Source organism: Dipodomys ordii, unplaced genomic scaffold (genome assembly GCF_000151885.1).
Source record: "Dipodomys ordii isolate 6190 unplaced genomic scaffold, Dord_2.0 Scaffold10, whole genome shotgun sequence".
Classification (NCBI taxonomy): domain Eukaryota; kingdom Metazoa; phylum Chordata; class Mammalia; order Rodentia; family Heteromyidae; genus Dipodomys; species Dipodomys ordii.
This window is the reverse complement of record NW_012267226.1, coordinates 2,128,527-2,148,105: the sequence shown is the minus strand read 5'-3', so window position 1 is coordinate 2,148,105 and position 19,579 is coordinate 2,128,527. Positions and strand designations below refer to the sequence as shown.

The following is a 19,579-nucleotide window of genomic DNA, read 5'->3' as shown; positions in this document are numbered from 1 at the left end:
AAGAGTCTCACAGTCTTTCCTGTCTGGGCTGGCTTTGAGATCTCATCCTCCTGAATAGTTAGGATTATAGGTGTGAGCCACTGACACCTATTTTACTTTTTTAATTTTATTTTTAGATAGTCTTGCTATATAGTCTGGGCCTTGAACTAGCAGTCCTCCTGCATCAGCCTCTCAAGTGCTAGGATTACAAGAGTGTACACCAGATTAGCCATTACCCAATAATCTCTCTACATCTTTGATCTCTTTTGGGAATCCCCAGAATGAGTATATTGGTCTGATTAATTGTGTATAAGCACCTTGGGTTCGATGAATTTTGGGTTCATTGATTTTTCTTTTATCTCCTCTGGCTAGATAATTTCAAATGATGTGTTTTCAAGTTCACTTATTCTTCATTCTGGCTGTATGAATCTGCTGTTAAATTTTTCTAATACATTTTTTCTTTAGATATTCAACTTTTCAGCCCCAGACTTCCCATTTTATTAAAAATTAGTTTCCCTTTGCTTATAACCTCATTTTGTTCATGTATCTTTTTCATTTTTGGTCTGGCTCTTTGCTTTTTCTCCAGCTCCTTGAACTTTGGACAATTGTTGTGAAGTCTTGGTTTATTTAAGGGTGAAGTGTATTTGTATGTGTGTTTAAACATTTCTGGAGATTTCAATAAGCCATATTTGCCTATTTTTTGAATGTTTTGTTTTTGCTGAATTTTGGACATTTGAGAACACAATGATCTCCCTCAGTCTTTGCAGACTGGCAGGAAAGACTTCACTAATTAATGAGCTTCTGAACCTGGAGATCATACCAGGGTAAAGATGTAATATCTCAGATACTCTCTAGGCATTTAAATTACATGCACCTATGTGTGTGCTTCCCTCCCTGTCCTATGGCTTGTCTCAGGACTACTTCTTACTGGCCATTTTGTCATATTCTTTGGTCCATAATTCCTTTTCCCAGGCATTCACAAGTTTGTAGTTTTCTGCATTTTTCACATACTGTAGCATCTGATACTGCCTTCTGCCTCAAGTCTCCTGTTGTTTCTTATCTGAGCTACAAGTCAGATGAGACAGAAACCAGTCTACTGGTTGCATTTTGCATCTTCCATCCTGGGAATCTGAGACACTTTCTCCCAACCTTATTGTGCCACACTGATGAGAATTGAGAGCAAAGGAGTAAAAACATCACAGAACTCCCTACTATCTCACATATGGTGGTTTCTGGATTGGGTGGTCTGTGGTGTGATTAGATCTTTGGCTTGTTTCTCAAGTTTCCATAAAGTTAACTCTTCAGTCTGAGGTTTGTTCATATGATGTTTCTATGGGAGGCACAGGTCTGATGCACCCTGCTCCACTATCTTGATGATGTTGCTCTGAAACCTTTTGAGACTCTGCTTTTCATGTGAGATATGGTGCTAGTAATTTGTGACCATATGATGTCACTAACTGAGATAAATTTAGACCGCATGTTGCCCACTACTAACTCAACTTCTGATTGTTCATATCTTCCTCAGTACAAGCACGGAGGACCCATCATTGCTGTGCAAGTGGAGAATGAATATGGTTCTTATAACAAAGACCCTGCCTACATGCCTTACATCAAGAAGGTGAGTGTGAGCCCAGCCCACTACTTCACATTCCTTCCTCTTAGACCCACATGTCACAGCTTATAATACTTTCTATGGCATGTTTCCTAACATTATTTTTTAATTAGTTTTTCTCCATTGTTACAAGTTTTTCTCCATCATGTTATTCTCATAGGTTTGCCTCTTATTTACCACTTAGGAACTGAGTTTAATCTGGGGTGTAGTAAGGGCTGAGAATAAAGGAGTGGATGAAGCTGTCTTAAAAAGTCTTCCTCCTCTCATGATTCCCAAAGTGGCTGCACAGCATCCTATGCTCCCGCCAGTGACTACAGTGATTGTGAGAATCTCTGAGCCAGTACTCAGAGCTCTAATTGCAATGTGTGCCCAAGCTTAAGAACTACTGATCTAATACATGGTACATCAGAGGGCAGCAGGGCTAGACTGACACAACCAAGTTTAACATTCACATGTGCTTTCTTTCACTTGACAGCTTAAGACTTTAAACAGATGCCTTGATTATTTTCCCTAAGCCTCTTTTCTTGTCCTCTACAAAAAATGGAACTAAAAAGAGTATCTGCTTTTCTGAATTATATTGTGGGAGGTCATGTGGCCCTCAGTACTGTCGCAAGTATATAGTAGGTGCAAATAAATGACTTTGATAGAATTATTATTTGGTTTGGCCATGGTGTGAATTAAGGAATATTAAAATGCTGCTGTGAATCTTTCTCATTCAATCCATTAGTTGTCTTTGGCCCTTGATGGCCAGGGAATCACCTCCTGCTGTCACACACAGACTTCTTTTCCATTGGAGGTTACTTCCATTCTTGTAGATTGCAGACCAGACTCAAGCACTCTGATTGGCTGCCTGCTGGCCCTGCCTCCTTCTGACCTGTAGAAAGCTCTCAGGGGAGAGTACAGGCTGTGTCTGGGCAGGGAGGCATTCCTCACGCTGGAAAGAGGCAAGTAGCCTGGATAGCACTCATATCTAGCTTCCTCTTCATCCTTGACTGTACCTAGAAAAACTTAACTGTAGGCTTAGGATTTGTGGGTTTCTCCTGCTATGCCTAGTTCCCACTGCAGATTATTTCTGGGGCCCTAGGGCTCTTCAGAGGTTGTTTACTTAATGATGCAGCTGTAGTGGAGGACTCAAGCAGCAGATGAAGAGAATAGCTCCTTGGGGAACATCTTCTCTGCCATACTTCTTTCGTATCCAGCAATCAGCCCTGCCATCCTGAAGCTTCTGGGAGCACCCCTGCTGAACTGCCTGAAGGCAGGAGGGAGCAAAAATGTGGACCCCATCAGCATTGAGTGGCCTTGGGCAGAGCATTGAGTGGCCTTGGGCAGGTCCCCTCACCTTTCTGAGCCTTTGTTTCATAGTGTACAGAATGGAGAAAAGAATGCCCCCTCTTTTTTTTTTGCCAGTCGTGGGTCTTGAACTCTGGGCCTGGGCACTGTCCCTCACCTTTTCCGCTCAAGGTGAGCACTCTACCAATTGAGCCACAGTGCCACTTCCAGTTTTCTGAGTGATGTATTAGAGATAAGGGTCTCATAGACTTTCCTGACTGGGCTGGCTTTGAACCAGATCCTCAGATCTCAGCCTTCTGAGTAGCTAGGGTTATAGGTGTGAACCACCAGTGCCTGGCAAGAATGCCTTTTTAAAGACTGTTAGGAGGGAGTGTGAAATAAGACACAGAGCCCCTAACTGTGCTTGGCAGGCACTCAGGAAACAGTAATTGTCTCACACAGAGTGAAAAGTTAAGCAGATGCAAATATGGTGGGAACCTAAGTAAATGTTATATGTCAGTGAATGACTATTGAAGCAGTCCAGGGCTTTGATAAAGATCTCACCTCTGTAGGAGAGTACATTCTCTAACCTCTGTCATCCCCAAGAATTACAGCATTGACTGCTCTGTCCTTACTGGCACTCGGGATTTGACACATGTATGCACCTACCAGATGATCTCTGCCTCCCCTATTTCCACAAGAACTAAATTGAAATAAACAACCTTGTCATAATATCTGTAGGGACAGTTTTTGGGAAATCACCTTTGTAGGGATACCTGAGCTTAAGAAGCTCAAAGCTTCAGGGGGCATCTTTGCAGGTGGACAGATTCTGAGTTCTGCCCAAACTCTCTTATTATTTCTGTGATCTATGGGGAATGAAATACCTGGATTGGGAAGATGAAATAAGGAGAATCTTTGAGTGCTTAACACTATAGTTGATGCTGTGAAGTTATCAGTGGTTATTCTGAGTGATAACATTGTGTGAAAGTGTGCCGCTTCCCGAGAACTTCTGCACTGCTGCCACGGGCAGTGCATCAAGACCATGTTATGGCCCTGCCCAAGACCAAGCCCTCACTGGCTCAGCGTAGGGTAGACAGGAGGCTGTGATGGTGTCTTGGATGCCTGATACACTCACTGAAGCTCAGCAGGTATTTTCTTTTGTCAGTTGTGGGGCCTGAACTCTGGGCCTGGGTGCTGTCCCTCAGCTCTCCAGCTCAAGGCTATAGTGCTCTACCACTTAAGCCACAGTGCCACTTCCGGCTTTTTCTGCTTATGTGGTGCTGAGGAATAGAACCCAGGGCCTTGTGCATGCAAGACAAGTGCTCTACCACTGAGCCACCTCAGCAGGTATTTTTCAGGTGACAATATGGCAGCTTCTTCCTGAGCCAGCCTGTTGTAGGCCTGGCTAGGAACTATAACTGGCTTATCAGCTCTGTGCTCTGCTGAAGAGGAAAGAGCTAGAGCTTTACCGAGCTTTGCTGAGGATGGGTGGCTGCAGACCAGGTGCAAGAGAAATGTTTTAGCTAGATTCTCCCTCTTGTTCTTCAGGCTGCCCCAGTTGCAGAGCATGCTGTTGTAAAAACTTGGAAAAAATGAGGACAGACTTTAACTTTTCTTTGATTCTCACCCCCCCCCCTTACCTCCCAGGCCTTGGAGAACCGTGGTATCATAGAGCTGCTCTTCACTTCAGACAACAAGGATGGCTTGATGAAGGGAGTGGTCCAGGGAGGTAACTACCAGGAGGCTGTGTGGGTGGCCCCACTGTGCATGTCCGCCAGGCAGGCCTGAGACACAAGCAGGAGTTTCCCTGCTCTCTGTTATTTCCTATGTGCAGGGTACCTGGCTAGGAGCTCTGGGCTGCATGGATCAGATGGCTTATGCCACCCTCCATTACCCCTTCCTTCCTTCCTTCCTCTTTCTTTCTCGCTCTCCTTCCTTCCTTCCTTCCTTCCTTCCTTCCTTCCTTTCTTTCTTTTTTCTTTCTTTCTTTCTTTCTTTCTTTCTTTCTTTCTTTCTTTCTTTCTTTCTTTCTTTCTTTCTTTCTTTCTTTCTTTCTCCTCCTCCTTCTTCTTTTAGCAAATGAATTACAAAAGGGCTTCTAAAGAGCTCAGTTGGTCAGCTGTTCCTGCTCCCTGTCCTATTGACCATGCAGGGCACTGCCAGCTCTCTGCTGATGCTACCCAGCTTTGGGCTTCCTCTTATCAGCAAACTGCAGGTCCATTTCCCTTCAATGACACAGTCCAAACCTTGTGGTCACTTTCAGCCCCTGTGCTCCTGGCACACAGCTATTGTTCCTTTTATCATTAGCTTTCTAATGAAAATTCAACCAAACCGAAATATACTCCCCACCCCTGTTGCTGTTGTGGTGCCCTTGTGTTTTGTAGTATCATTTAACTAGCATCTTTTTTTCCTCATGCATTCCTCTAACACCTCCCTCCTTCCCTCCTTGCCTCCCTCCCTCCCTCCCTCCTGCCCTCCCTGGATTCCTGGCTGTTCCTAAATCTACGGAGCACTGCTGCCTGGGGAACTTTGCACTCATTGCACAGAGCTATATGGCTGTCCTTGCAGGTCATCTTTACAGTGATGCTTTCTCTGAGCACCTGTCTAAAATTGCATCCTGCACTCTAGGCTCTCCAGCTCTTCTCTGCCCTGTTTTGCCTTCTAAGCTTTGAAGCCATTTGTTTGCTTGTCAGACTTGGCAAGCTTTGAGCTCCCCAAGGACAGAGGTCTGAAGTTGCAGTACCTTCCTGTCAATTGCAGCAGAGCTAGCTCTTCTGTGGCTCCTGCCAAGATGGTCCCTGCCTAGCATATTCTCTGCTCTTTTGTTTCTTTAGCATTTACTCCCAAAGACTGACCTGCTTGTAGACAGGGACTTTTATCTCCACACACATCCAGTAGCACCAGGCTTGTGGTTGGCTCAGGGAGTGAGTGACTGTTAGGTGAATGGGGAGGAGAAGGCTCTTGTTCCCAGTAGAATGAGCAAAGGGCTGGTCCCTGCCTCGCATAGTGATTCCTGATGTTTCCACAAGGTGGCACTGCCTCCCCGTGACTGGTACTGACGGTCTGCTGTCTTGTCCTGAGCAGGCTGTGGCTTCTGGAGATGGTGGCTTCTTTTGATCATGTAGTTTTATTGTCTCAGACATTGCTGATTAAAAACCTTGGGGAGATGCTTTGTCTATGCCTTCCCTTTGTCCCCCCAGGCCCACCTCTTGTGACCCTGGTGCTACCTGCTGCCTGGAATAATGCCTTTAATTAAAAAAAAACACACACACAAAGAAACACTAATTAAGACATGTACTCACATGGGCCCAAAGTAAAATAATGGAAAATACGTGTGGAGAAACACATCACCTGCCTCCTTATCCCATGCCCCAGAAATGGCCACTTTCATCTCTAACTTTTTCTTTTTTTTTTTTTTTTTTGGGTCCGGTCGGGTCTGAACTCTGGGCCTGGGCGCTGTCCCTCAGCTCTTCAGCTCAAGGCTAGCGCTCTACCACTTGAGCCACAGCGCCACTTCCGGCTTTTTTCTTTTTGCTTATGTGGTGCTGAGGAATTGAACCCAGGGTCTCAGACATGCAGGGCAAGCGCTCTACCACTGAGCTAACTTCCCAGCCCCTAACTTTTTCTTCTGGCACTTCCTTCCCGGTTTCTATATAGCCTGCTTATAGAACTCTGCATTTATGTATTTAAGATTCTGTCTCTGGCTTTGGGTGTCAGTAGATGAGTGAGTTGGGTCCCCACAAGTCAGTGAGCCTGCTTTTTATTTGCAGTGAGTCTTTTATCTGCTTTGATTTTTGGTTCATGCTGATTCTCTCTTCACCCACATCCTTGTTCCTTCCTCTATTGTTTCCCCTCCCTCCCTCCATCCCTCCCTCTCTTCCTTTTGTGCTGGTATTGCTGGGCATGAACTCAGGGCTTTGGCACTATCCCTAAGCTTTTCTCATTCAATGCTGACACTCTACCACTTGACCCACAACTCCATTTCTGGATTTTTGGTGGGTCATAGGAAATAAGAGTCTCACAGAACTTTCCTGTCTAGGTTGGCTTCTAATTGATATCTCCAGATCTCAGTTTCCTGAGTCGTTAGGTTATAGGTATGTGCCCCCAGTACCTGGCTCTTTGTTTTCTCTTCTTCTTTTTTTTTCTTTCTGCAAATACTTTTACAAAAATCTTACCAACACATTTGTATTTCTCAGTAGCTGTGCATGCTAGATTCCATGTGAGGTTCTTTCACTCTGTCTGGAGGATGCCTCTCTGAGCTACTGGCAGTGCCATGCAGCCTCTGTCCTGAGGTTGAGATCTATGTCTTTCCTTCTAGGCTGGGTCCTGAGCTTCCTGGAGTTTTGAAGATGTTGTTTTTCTCATTTCCTAGCATCACTGGTCATGTCCAAAGCTCAGTGACATTCTGGCTTCTGATTACTTTCTTCTCCCCCATTTAAACAAATTCATAATTTTCCTTTTATCTTGGTATTTCACAATGATGATCTTGGGTGTGAAGCAGATTCTAGTCTCTCCCACTTCTCTCCATGGGTGGTAAGATGTTTCTTTGGACTCTGTGCTTTTCTCATACCATTTTACCACAATTCCCTGGTCCTTTGGTCAGTTGACTTATTTGTACATCAACTCTCATATTAAGTCTTAGTATCTTTAACCTTTTCAACTTTTCACTTCTTTTTGCTTTTTAGTTCCGTTTTCTAGATGACTTCCTCAGCTTTTATCTTCTAACCCCAATCCCTGGATCATATTTTCCTTAAAATACATTTCATTTCTTTCTCTCAGGATAGGTTTTTATTTTGGAAGTACTGGAAATGGAACGTAGGGCTTTGTACAGGCACCTACCACTTCAGCCCCCCCCCTTTTTTTTTGTTGATCGTGGGACTTGAACTCTGGGTCTGGGTGCTGTCACTCAGCTCTTCAGCTCAAGGCTAGTGCTCTATCTATTGAGCTACAGCACCACTTCTGGTTTTCTGGTGATTTATTGGAGATAAGAGTCTCATGGACTTTCTTGCCCGGCCTGGCTTTGAACCTTGATCTCAGATCTCAGCCTCCTGGGTAGCTAAGATTACAGGTATGAGCCACTGGCACCCAGTTTTTTTTTACTTTAGTTATTTGTTGGAGGGAGTCTTGCACTTTTTATGTCTGGTTTAGCCTCAGCCAGCAGTTGCTTTACCCGAGTCTCCCATGTAGCTGAGATTATAGGCTTTTTCCATCACACCTGCCCTCTTCACTTTTTATTTTTAAGCATTTTTCTTTGTTCTGCCCATTGCTTCTATTTGTTCTGATTTCCCCTTAGCTGTTCTGCCCCGTCTTCCAGATAAGATGATGTGGTCAGTTGTCTGGCTTGTAAGGGAGCAACTTAAACAGAAGCACTGAGCTGCCACTCAGCACTGAGAGTGGGGAGAATGTGGATTGGATCCCTTCCCTGGGGGGTGATATGGCTGCCTTGGCTGTTTTATTTATTTATTTATTTATTTTTGTCGGTCGTGGGGCTTGAACTCGGCCTGGGCGCTGTCCCTCAGCTCTTCAGCTCAAGGCTAGCGCTCTACCACTTGAGCTACAGCGCCACTTCCGGTTTTCTGGTGGTTTATTGGAGATAGGAGTCTTACAGTCTCTCCTGCCTGGGCTGGCTTTGAACCGAGATCCTCAGATCTCAGCCTCCTGAGTAGCTAGGATTACAGGTGTGAGTCACCAGCGCCCGGCTGCCTTGGCTGTTTTAAAGAGGGAACTGGCACACTGGTGTCTGGAGATACTTAAAAATTAAAAAAAAATTATTGTCAAAGTGATGTACAGAGGGGTTTCAGTTAAGATACTTTTTAAGAAAGTAAACATTTTCACGGGCATTTGGCTCAGTCTCTTTTCTGCACATGTGAGAGCAGGGTCATTGTCTTGTACTTTTCTGCTTCCTGATGGAGACTAAATCTGATGATGACTGGAATGTAGTAGGTTCTTAGCAAATGCTTGTGGATGATAATATGTCTAATCCATTCATTAAGCACCTACTGTGTACCCTTAGGCACATTTTTGATAATTTTTAAAAAATAGATAGCATTTTATTGTTCTTATTGAGGTGCTGTACAGAGGGATTACCATTTCATAATTCAGATAATGTATGCATTTCTTACTATTGGACAGTGTTACCCCTTCCTTTGTTTTCCTCCAGTATCTCCACCGGCAGAGATACTACCTTTAAATAGCATTAGATGTTTCCAGAGAAAATGCCCTTGGTATCTTTCTGTAGGTATGTAGAAATCATGTAAGGAATTTACAGGAACCTCCTTTTCAGGAAACTTGTGAAACGTTCTACTTCAGTCTTCCCTCCCACACCCATACCCTTCAGGAACAGTTTTCTAATTGCCTATAGAGCCTGCCAGGAGATGGGTGCTGGTGGGGAAGGAGGCTTGACAGGGATGTGGGACAGCGTGGGAGGTCTTTACCTGTGTGGGGCTGGACTTGGGGACTGGTAGAAACTTCTTTTATTCTTCAAGGCCAGCAAATCTGTTTCCCAAGGTTTTCTTGGAGCTTTACCTCTGCCAGTGTCTCCTTTGTATTTCTGTTCCTACCACCATCTGTCTGTCTGTTTGTCCCTTGTCTTGTTCTTGATTAGATGTCAGGAAGGACAGGGCACAGCTGCTTATGTTCAGCCATGTTCAGTCATGTGCATCCATTGACTTGAAAGATTTCTGCCTACTTAATATCAGACAGGCCTCACCCGGTGCACTGCTGGAGGACAGCGACATCACAGGACAAGGGGTCAATGTCAAAGGAACCTGAGTTTTCAGTCCTGCTCTGCCTTGTTATTAGAACTCTGGGCCCTCTGAGGTTGTTTTTCTCCACTGCTCTTAGGGACTGAGGTTCTGCAGGGTGGCTGCTTCAATCTCTGTCATCAGTCCTGGACCCATGTATGTGGTGGACAGCAAGCATACAAGGGTCCTGGCAGTCCAGTTAAGCAGCTGGCCTAGGCCAAGAGATCTGTGCCCATGACTTACCCTAACACATCTGATAGAAAACCATATAAAATATTTAAAAGTTTTCGGCGGTCAAATTATGGGGTGGAATAGATAATGATACTAGATAATGACATAAAACAGGAGTCTCTGTTCAGATCATGAGCAGGTACGGGCTACTTGGGATACAAAGTAAAAAGTAGACTGATGCATACAAGAGAACAGTTAACAGAGGGCATCTTCTGGCTGTAAAAGTTATAGCCAGTTACCACAGATGTTAAGTATATGACTCTTCTGCCAGATCTGTGCTGAGTGGTGGGATTTTCGAGATGGACAACGTTACTGTTGTTAAAGAGCTGTTAAAGAGCTAACCTCTCATTGGAAGTGGGAAACAATGTCAGGACTGATTTTATTGTGCTGGGTTTATTGTGGCACATTTGAGATAACTCAAAAAATCTTCCTGACTTTAAGATGCTGTTTTATCTCTCTCTTTTCCTTTCTCTTCTTAGTGCTGGCCACCATCAACTTACAGTCACAAAACGAGCTGCAGTTACTGACTACCTTTCTCTTAAGCGTGCAGGTAAGTCTGGACCAGGGGACGCTATGAACTCTTAGCACATGAGTGCAGAGATCTTGCATCCAAGCCACTGTGCTCAGGGTTCCTCTGAAAGGAGAGACAGACTCTGAGTCCTCCCAGGCTTTCAGCTTGCAAGAAGAGAAGCTTTGAAACCACTCTGAAGTTTTGCTTTACTGGTTGATGCACTATGGATATGATTTGCTGCCTCTAACATAGGGGTTCTTTTGAAGCTCTTGATTTGAGAACTCCATGAACTTGAGAGTCTGGAGGGAGAAGAGAAACTTCCCTGTTCTTACTAGAAGATATCTGACATTCACCACTAAGGCCTTTCTGGTTATGGAAAGGCTTTTTTTTTGTCATTTACAAGACAGGAGGCCTGGTGCACTCCAAGTTAGGTAGAGATTAATATGAGCTATCAAGGAAACAGATGTTATAGGTACCAAGCTATAGCCTGACTGCAGAGCTGAGGACTTTGCCTCTCACCCTGGCTTCCTGAAGGGTACAAAAGCCCCTAGATCATCTTCACCTGTTGCATGATCCCTCTGGTATCCAGAACAAGAGTAGAGCTGTTGGACTGGTTCTATCAACCATGACCAGATGACTGTGGAGGTGCTGAGCTGGTCACCGGGGCATACCTATGGCCCATTCAGGCAGCCATCTATTCCAGATGATGGAATACACAGTCAGTGTGGCCTCGCACAAGCCACCCAGCCTCTCTATGCTTCTGTCTTTTTTTGGTTAACTAGGGATCATGGGAATCCTGACTCATAGATCTATGACGTGACCATTTGAAAAGCACCTGGCACTGGAGCGGATAGAAGCACTAGCCTGGGGGAGTAGCCATGCCCAGACAGGAGCTATACAGCCCACACCATGAATAATGGGGCTTTAAGATCCTAATTTTCTGGTTCAATTTTGTAAGCTTCTACTTCTGCTAGAACTTGAGGTGGGTCTGCTCTACCACCCCCTAAGGCTTCTGGATGGAGGGAAGCAGCAACTTGAAGGGTGTGCATCTATGATGTGCCTCTCAGATGTGGGGTCATCCTGGACAGAACACTCTTCTGAAGAGGATAGGCAAAACTTGGCTTGAACTGGAGAGCAACCTAGCCAATATAGGAAAGGACTTCTAAAGAATACTGAATTGTAGTTGGGTGCTGGTGGCTCATGCCTGTAATCCTAGCTATTCAGGAGGCTGAGATCTGATGATTGTGGTTTGAAGCCAGCCTGGGTAGGCAAGTCCATGAGATTCTTATCTCCAGTTAATCACCCTAAAATCGGAAGTGGAGCTGTAGCTAAAGTGGTGGAGTATTAGCCTTGAGCAAAAAAAAATCTCAGAGACAGCACCCAGGTTCTGAGTTCAAGTCCTACAACCTCCAAAAACCAAAATCACATGATCTTCTTCATGGTAACATCCATCATGGAAACACCCATTGAAGCCACGTTAAGCCATCAGTCTATGTATCAACTCTAGTAGCTGCTTCTGAACTTCACCTGCAGGTCTAGAGGGCACGCTTGGCACCAATACCTCATCTGTGCCCTACTTCCAAGGCTCTTCAGGCAAGGGGTGTGTGGCCAGAAAAGGGGTGGGGGAAGCAGAGAGACTGGGGTCCCCTCCAGGAAGGGCATTCCTTTTCCCCATTTGGGCAGCCTGCTTGCCTGACTTTCATGTTCTTTACACCAGGGTATTCAGCCCAAAATGGTGACAGAGTACTGGACGGGGTGGTTCGACTCATGGGGAGGCCCACACAATATCCTGGATTCCTCTGGTGAGTGTCTTACATCACCTACCTCCAAAATATATATTGACCTGAGAGGGAAGAAAGAGTGTCAGATTCTTTGATGGTTAGTGTACGGAGCTTCAGGTAGCAAGGCTTCTGGATCATTTGTGCTACCAGTCAGCAATTGCTATCAGTCATTTGTCTTTACATTTGCAGTGAACACAGGACTTTTCTACATTGTTTCTGTATATTTTGTAATACAGAAATGTATTACTATGTAAGATTATTGCAAACATTCAGAAAATACAGAAAAGTCAAAAGGGAAAATAAGACTGTCAGAACCTAGGAGAAACATTTCTGATATACACAGTAAGGCAGTTCTTGGGTATCTCTAGCTATAGACCTATATGCATATGCAGATAGAACTAGAAATAATACAGCTCTAGATCCTGCTGTCTGTTACATGCTGGGTTATTACTGGCACATGTGGACCACTTGCAGTACTACTGAACGCTAACTTTTTTAATTTAAAAATTGTTATTATAAAGGTGATATACAGAGGGTTACAATTACATAAGTCAGGTAAACAGCACATTTCTTTTTGGACAATGTCATCCCTTCCCTTGCTGTCTCCCAGTTTTTCCCTCCCATCCCACCCACAAGTTGTACAATTCTTTCCTTCCTTCCTTCCTTCCTTCCTTCCTTCCTTCCTTCCTTCCTTCCTCCCTCCTTCCTTCCCTCCCTCCCTCTCTCTCTTTCTCTTTCTTTATTGTGATTCAGTGATTACATAATTTCACAAATTTCACAGTATTATGGGATAGTGATGCTTAGTTGAAGTCACAAACACATTCTAACTTTCATGGGGCAAACTGTCTATTGTGGTTTATAAAGATTATGAATTCTATGAGTTTTGACAATAGTTATTTCTTCCACATCGGGTGATATGTACATTCCTTTCCTTTTGCATAGGTGAGCTATTCCCTCTTTCCCATTTCCTATTTCCCTTGTTTCCTCCCTCCTATTGCTGCCATTTAGTTGCTTGGTTCGTTTTGATCAATGTCCAGTGCAGCTGATGGGTCCCATTGTTGTGTTTTTTTTTCCTGATTCTCTCTAGTTCTGTGTCCTTCTCCTAGTTTCCCTCTGGTGTGTGCATATATACCATATATGTGATCAGTAGCATGGGGTTATTTAGTAGTGATTCAACCAGGTGAGTGGAGGTCCTTTGTTTCTCAAGTCTTGTTAACTTTGTCCTATCACCTTATGTTTTGGATCTAACATCCACTTATCAGGGAGACCATGTGCCATTTGTCTCTTTGCTCTTGGCTTACCTCACTCAACATGATTTCTTCTAGCTCCATCCATTTCCCTGCAAATGCCATTATTTTGTCCTTTCTGATGGCTGCATAATATTCCATTGTGTATAGATACCACAATTTTTGGATCCATTCATCTGTGGTGGGACATCTGGGTTGTTTCCATATCTTGGCTATTGTGAACAGTGCTGCAATGGACATGGAGGTGCATGTGTCCTTGTATACTGGTTCCTGTTGTTCAGGATAGATGCCTAGGAGTAGTATGGCTGGGTCATAGGGGAGGTCAATATTTAGTTTTCTGAGGACCCTCCAAACTGCTTTCCAAAGTGGTTGTATAAGTGTGCATTCCCACCAGCAGTGTAATGGGGTTCCTCTTTCTCTGCATCCCCTCCAGCATTTATCATTGGCTGACTTTAGGATATGGGCCATTCTGACTGGGGTAAGGTGGTATCTCAGGGTTGTCTTTATTTGCATTTCCTTCACAACCAGGGATGGTGAACATTTCCTCATGTGTTTCTTTGCCATTTTTATATCTTCTTCTGCTAAGTCTCTCTTTAGTTCCCTTGCCCATTTAGTAATTGGTTTGTTGGGTTTGGGAGGAATTAATTTCTTGAGTTCCCTGTACATACTGGATATTAACCCCTTGTCTGATATATTGCTGGTAAATATTTTCCCCCAATTAATTTGGTTGTCTTTCTAGCTTGGTTGCTATGACTTTAGCTGTGCAGAAACTTTTTATTTTAAGGTAGTCCCATTTGTCAAGCCTCTCCAATTTATTGTGACCCTGGGACTCTGTTCAGGAAGTTCCTGCCTGTGCCTATAAGTTCAAGTGTCTCTACTACTCTGTCCTGCAGTAGTTTCAGAGATTCAGATTTGATGTTAAGGTCTTTAATCCATTTTGAGTTGATGTTAGTGCATGGTGACAGGCTGGGGTCCACTTTTAGTTTTCTACATGTGGCTGCCCAGTTTTCCCAGCACCAGTAGTTGAAGAGGCTGTGCTTCTTCCACTGTATGGCTTTGGCTCCTTTGTCAAATATCAGCCAACTGTAAGCATGTGATTTTATTTCTGGATCTTCTATTCTATTCCATTGATCTTTGGATCTGTTTTTGTGCCAGTACCAGGCTATCTTTGTTATTATGGGTCTGTAGTAGAGTTTGAAGTCTGGCATCAAGATTCCTCCCATGTTGTCATTTTTGCCTAGAATTGTTTTGGCTATTCTAGGTCTTTTGTTGTTCCATATGAATTTTTGGACTGTTTTCAGTATTTCAGAAATGTACGTCATTGGGATTTTAATAGGAATAGCATTGAATTTGTATATTAATTTTGACAGTATTGCCATTTTCACTATATTGTCTGTTTATCCAAGAGCATGGAAGGTCTTTCCATTTCCTGGTGTCCTCTGTAATCTCTTTCTTTAAGTTTTTATAGTTTTTCATTAAATAGTTTTTTATATCTTTTACATCTATTAGGTTAATTCCTAAATATTTCATTTTTTGGCGGGTTATTGTGAATGGGGTTGTTTCTTTTATTTCCTTCTCTGCTTGTACATTGTTGGTACAGGAATGTGACTGATTTTTGTGGGTTGATTTCTGTATCCTGCTACTTTGCCGAAGTGGTTTATAAGTTCTAAGACTTTGGGGATGGAGTTTTTGTGATCATGGAGGTATAGTATCATGTCATCTATGAAAAGGGATAGTTTAACTTCTTCTTTCCCTATGTGGATCCCTTTAATGTCTTTTTCTTGCCTTATTGCTCTGGCTAAAGATTCCAGGACTATATTGAAGAGGAGTGGAGACAGTGGGCATCCTTGCCTTGTTCCTGATTTTAGGAGAATTGGTTGTAGTTTTCCCCCATTAAGTATAATATTGGCTATTGGTCTGTCGTATATGCCTTTTATTGTTTTAAGGAATATTCCTTTCATTCCTATTTTCTCTAGAGCTTTTAACATGAATGAATGTTGTATCTTATCAAAAGCCTTTTCTGCATCAATGGAGATAATCATGTGGTTCTTGACCTTGGATCTGTTGCTGTGTTAGGTTACATTTATTGATTTATGTTAAACCACCCCTGCATCTCTGGGATGAAGACTATTTGGTTGTAGTGTATGATTATTTTTATGTGTTTCTGGATTCTGTTAGTTAGAATTTTGTTAAGGATCTTTGCATCTGTGTTCATCGAGGAGATTGGTCTGTAGTTCTTTTTTTTGTTGGGTCTTTGCCTGTTTTGGGGATGAGTGTGATATTAGTATCGTAGAATCAGTTTGGGATAGCTCCTTCTTTTTTTTATTTCTCTGAAGAGCTTGAGAAGTATTAGTTCTTCTTTAAAGGTCTTATAGACTTCCATTGTGAATCCATCTGGTCCTGGGCTTTTCCTTGTTGGAAGAATTCTGATTGCTTCCTGTATCTCATTGTAAGATATTGGCTTATTTATTTGATTTATTTTTTCTTTGATTAGTTTGGGCAACTTGTATTTCTCTAAAAATGCATCATCCATTTCTGCTAGGTTTTCTTTCTTTAGAGAGTATAAGTTTTGTAAACAGTTCTTTTTAAAAATTAAGTTTTTTATTGTGAAAATACTGTACAAAGGGGTTACAGTTACATGAACAAGATAATGAGTACATTTCTTATCCAGCATTGTTGCCTCCTCCTTTGTTTTTTGTTTGGATGTCTTGGGTATTTGTTGTGATTTTTCTTGTGGCTTCCCTATTCTTGTTATTTGGGTTTCCTTTCTTCTTTTCTTAGTTAATCTATCTATCAATTTTATTTATTTTTTCAAAAAACCAGCCTTTTGTTTTTATTAATTTTATTTATAATTTTCCTATTCTCTATCTCATTAATCTCCACTCTTAATTTGGTTATCTGGCCTCCATCTAGCAACTTTAGGTTCCATTTTTTCAAGTTTTTCTAGCAGTTTTAATTGCAACATGAGATTATTTACTTGGTCTGTCTCTGTTTTCTTCATGTGGGTACTAAGGATGATAAATTTGCCCCTCAGGACAGCTTTTGCTGTGTTCCACAGGCTGAACCCTAACTTTACATTACTGTCTTTTTTTTTTTTTAAAATCAGGTCGTAGGCCTGAACTCTGGGCCTTGGGCGCTGTCCCTCAGCTCTTCAGCTCAAGGCTAACACTCTACCACTTGAGCCACAGTGCCACTTCCGGCTTTTTTTTTCCTGCTTATGTGGTGCTGAGGAGTCAAACCCAGGGCCTCATGCATGCAAGGCAAGCGCTCTACCACTGAGCCACCTTCCCAGCCCCTACATTACTATCTTATGGAATGCAAAGAATCCCATTGTTCTGATGACCGATCCTACAACCATTCATTGATTCAGTCCCTCATTGATGAACCCTTAGGCTGTTTCCCAGGATTTGTTTTAAGTGACTACCAGTTGATTGAGTATCCTTGAAAACCCAGTTTTGCATACCTGTTCTGTTATTTTCCTATGATAAGGGGTAAATTGCTACATCAATGCAATATATAAATAATTGAACACACACACACACACACACACACACACACACACACACACACACACACACACACACACACACACACACACACACACACACACATATATGTGTTGTGTGGGTATTGACCAAACTAATCTCCAGGAAGACTAGCAATTTTTACTTGCCATTATTGAGAACACTTATTTCCTGAAGACTCAACAGAATATTTGTGTGTGTATGTGTGTGTAAGAACCTGGGTGTCTGGAGCTCAGAGTCTGGGCACTGTCTCTTTATTGCTCAAGGCTGCTCTACCACTTGAGCCACAGCTCCAGTTCTGGCTTTTTGATGGTTATTTGGACATATGCGTCTCACTGACTTTCCTGCCTGGGCTGGCTTTGAACCAGGATCTTCAGATTTCAGCATCCTGAGTAGCTAGGATTACTGGTGGTATGAGCCACTGATGCCCAGCTTAAACTAATTTTTAGTATTTTCCAATCTAACAAGTAATTGTTAGATTTTGTGATTTTGTATTTACATGAATAAAATACACAATTTGTTAACTATTTTCTCCTCTGATATTCTTTTCTCCTCATTGGTTCTTTTCCTAGTCAAGAGAGGACGGGGAGTTGGGAAAAACACATCTCTTATCTTTTGGCATTTTCTTCAGTGAGGGTAGCCACTGGACACCATGTCGGCTGGCAGGGGTGGTTGGCACAGGTGCAGGTTGTCCAGGTTATTGGTGGTTAATAGACTTGACTGGAGTGTGAGAACAGGAGGCCACTTTTCTTTTTCTGTAATCTGTAGTTAGGATTTTTTTGTTTTTGATTGTTGATTATGGCTTGAACTCATGGTCTGGGTGCTAGCCCTGAGTTCTTTGTGCTCAGGGCTAGCACTCTACCACTTTGAGCCACAGTGCCACTTCCGGTTTTCTGGTAGTTAATTGGAGGTAAGAGTCTCAAAGACTTTCTTTCCTGGGCTGGCTTGGAACTGTGTTCCTCAGCTCTCAGCTTCCGAAGTAGCTAAGGCATGAGCTACTGGTGTCCAGCTGTAGTTGGGATTTTAATGGAGTCTGCAGGACAGAGTGACAAAGTAGACCTTGAGGAGGGTTGGGAAGGTGAGAAAACCAAAGAGATTCTCAAGGACTTGCCTTGGGTCTGCCTCCCCCTGATGCACACCTCTCCTCTTCCCTCATCCTGAAGAGGTTTTAGAGACAGTGTCTGCCATCATCGATGCCGGCTCCTCCATCAACCTCTACATGTTCCACGGAGGCACCAATTTTGGCTTCATCAATGGAGCCATGCATTTTCATGAATATAAGTCCGATGTCACCAGCTATGGCAAGTATTCCTCCATATCAGTCCTTCTTCATCCTTCTGGCATTAACAGGGCTGGGGTGCTTTTTAGGGTGGACTCTTACTGGGTCTTGAAATCAGGCCCTTGCACCCTTGTGCACTTTTTTATTCTCCACAGCCAGTACTCTCCTACTTGCACCATGCCTCCAGTCTAGTTTTTGTTGAGTAGCTGGAGATAGAATCTTGAGCACTTTTCTTCTTGGGCTGGCTTTGAATCTCAGTCTTCAGGTCTCAGCTTCCTGAGTAGCTAAGATTACAGGCCTGAGTCAATGACCCCTATCAGGGCTAGGGCTTTTAAACAGAGTCCTTCAGGGACAACTTCTAGCACCTTCAGTGTTTTGGCTATGAAGTGCTTGGGAAAAGTACAGGCTTTGTCTGAATCATCTTTGAACTTCCAGAGTAGCTGAGATTACAGCCACTTTGTGTCAGCCTGATAGCCAGCCTCCTACTCTGCTGATAGAGCTCTTTGGAGGAAGGAAGCTGGAACAAGGAAGGGGAGGCACACCACTCCCCCTAGACTGAGAATCTCCAAAGAATAGGGGACTCTCATTGTATCTACTTACCACTAGGAAGTTAGTGTGCTACTGTGGTTATGGGCAGCTTTTATATTCTTCTTTTTTGCTGGGCCTGGGTGCTGTCCCTGAGCTTCTTTCACTCAAGGCTCTACCACTTGAGCCACAACACTCCTCCCAGCTTTTTCTGAGTAGTTTATTGGAGATAAGAGTCTCATGGAGTTTCCTGCCTGGGATGGCTTCAAACCAAGATCTTTAGATCTCAGTAGCTAGGATTATAGGTGTGAGCCACCAGCCTGGCTTATATTCTTTTCTAGTATTTAGTTTAGAATCTTTTGACAGAATGATTCATACTAAATGTGCTTGCCTTCAAAGTTGCTGGGCTGAGGCATTTTCTACCTTCCCTCAGCTCCTCCTCCCCTTTTGCTGTCCCATGCACTATTGTAGGGACAGGAATGACCCTGACAGGGCCATGGGTGTCTTGCAGACTACGATGCTGTGTTGACGGAGGCCGGAGATTACACTGCAAAGTACTCCAAGCTTCGAGATTTCTTCGGCTCCTTCTCAGGTACCAAAAAACAGTGGGCCCAGGCACCTATTTGGGCCCTTGATTTTACTCTGGGACCTTAGTTTTCCCTTCTATCTCACCTGAACTGAAGCTGATCCCTGTTCAAGAATGTCCTAGACTGCTGGGGTTTTGTGGCTCAGTGATAGAGTGCTTGTCTAGAAGGTGCAGGGCCCCTGGCTCCATAACCTGCATCACCCCCCTTCCAGAAAAGAATTTCCTAAAGAAGGAAAGTCTGAAGGACTATTGTCATCAAACTGTGCACCTTGCTAGCTTCACCCTTCCTTCC

General features: G+C 43.4%; 1 protein-coding gene across 1 annotated transcript in view; it reads left to right on the top strand.

Annotated features, from left to right (window-relative positions):
- The window catches only part of Glb1l2 (galactosidase, beta 1-like 2), a 51,644-nt gene that overhangs the window by 25,520 nt on the left and 6,545 nt on the right, over positions 1 to 19,579 (top strand). The window contains exons 6-11 of the mRNA XM_013009583.1: positions 1,505 to 1,597; positions 4,508 to 4,589; positions 10,314 to 10,384; positions 12,063 to 12,147; positions 18,061 to 18,198; positions 19,213 to 19,293. Coding sequence (XP_012865037.1) covers positions 1,505 to 1,597; positions 4,508 to 4,589; positions 10,314 to 10,384; positions 12,063 to 12,147; positions 18,061 to 18,198; positions 19,213 to 19,293 — 550 coding nt within the window. The remainder of the gene's footprint in view (positions 1 to 1,504; positions 1,598 to 4,507; positions 4,590 to 10,313; positions 10,385 to 12,062; positions 12,148 to 18,060; positions 18,199 to 19,212; positions 19,294 to 19,579) is intronic.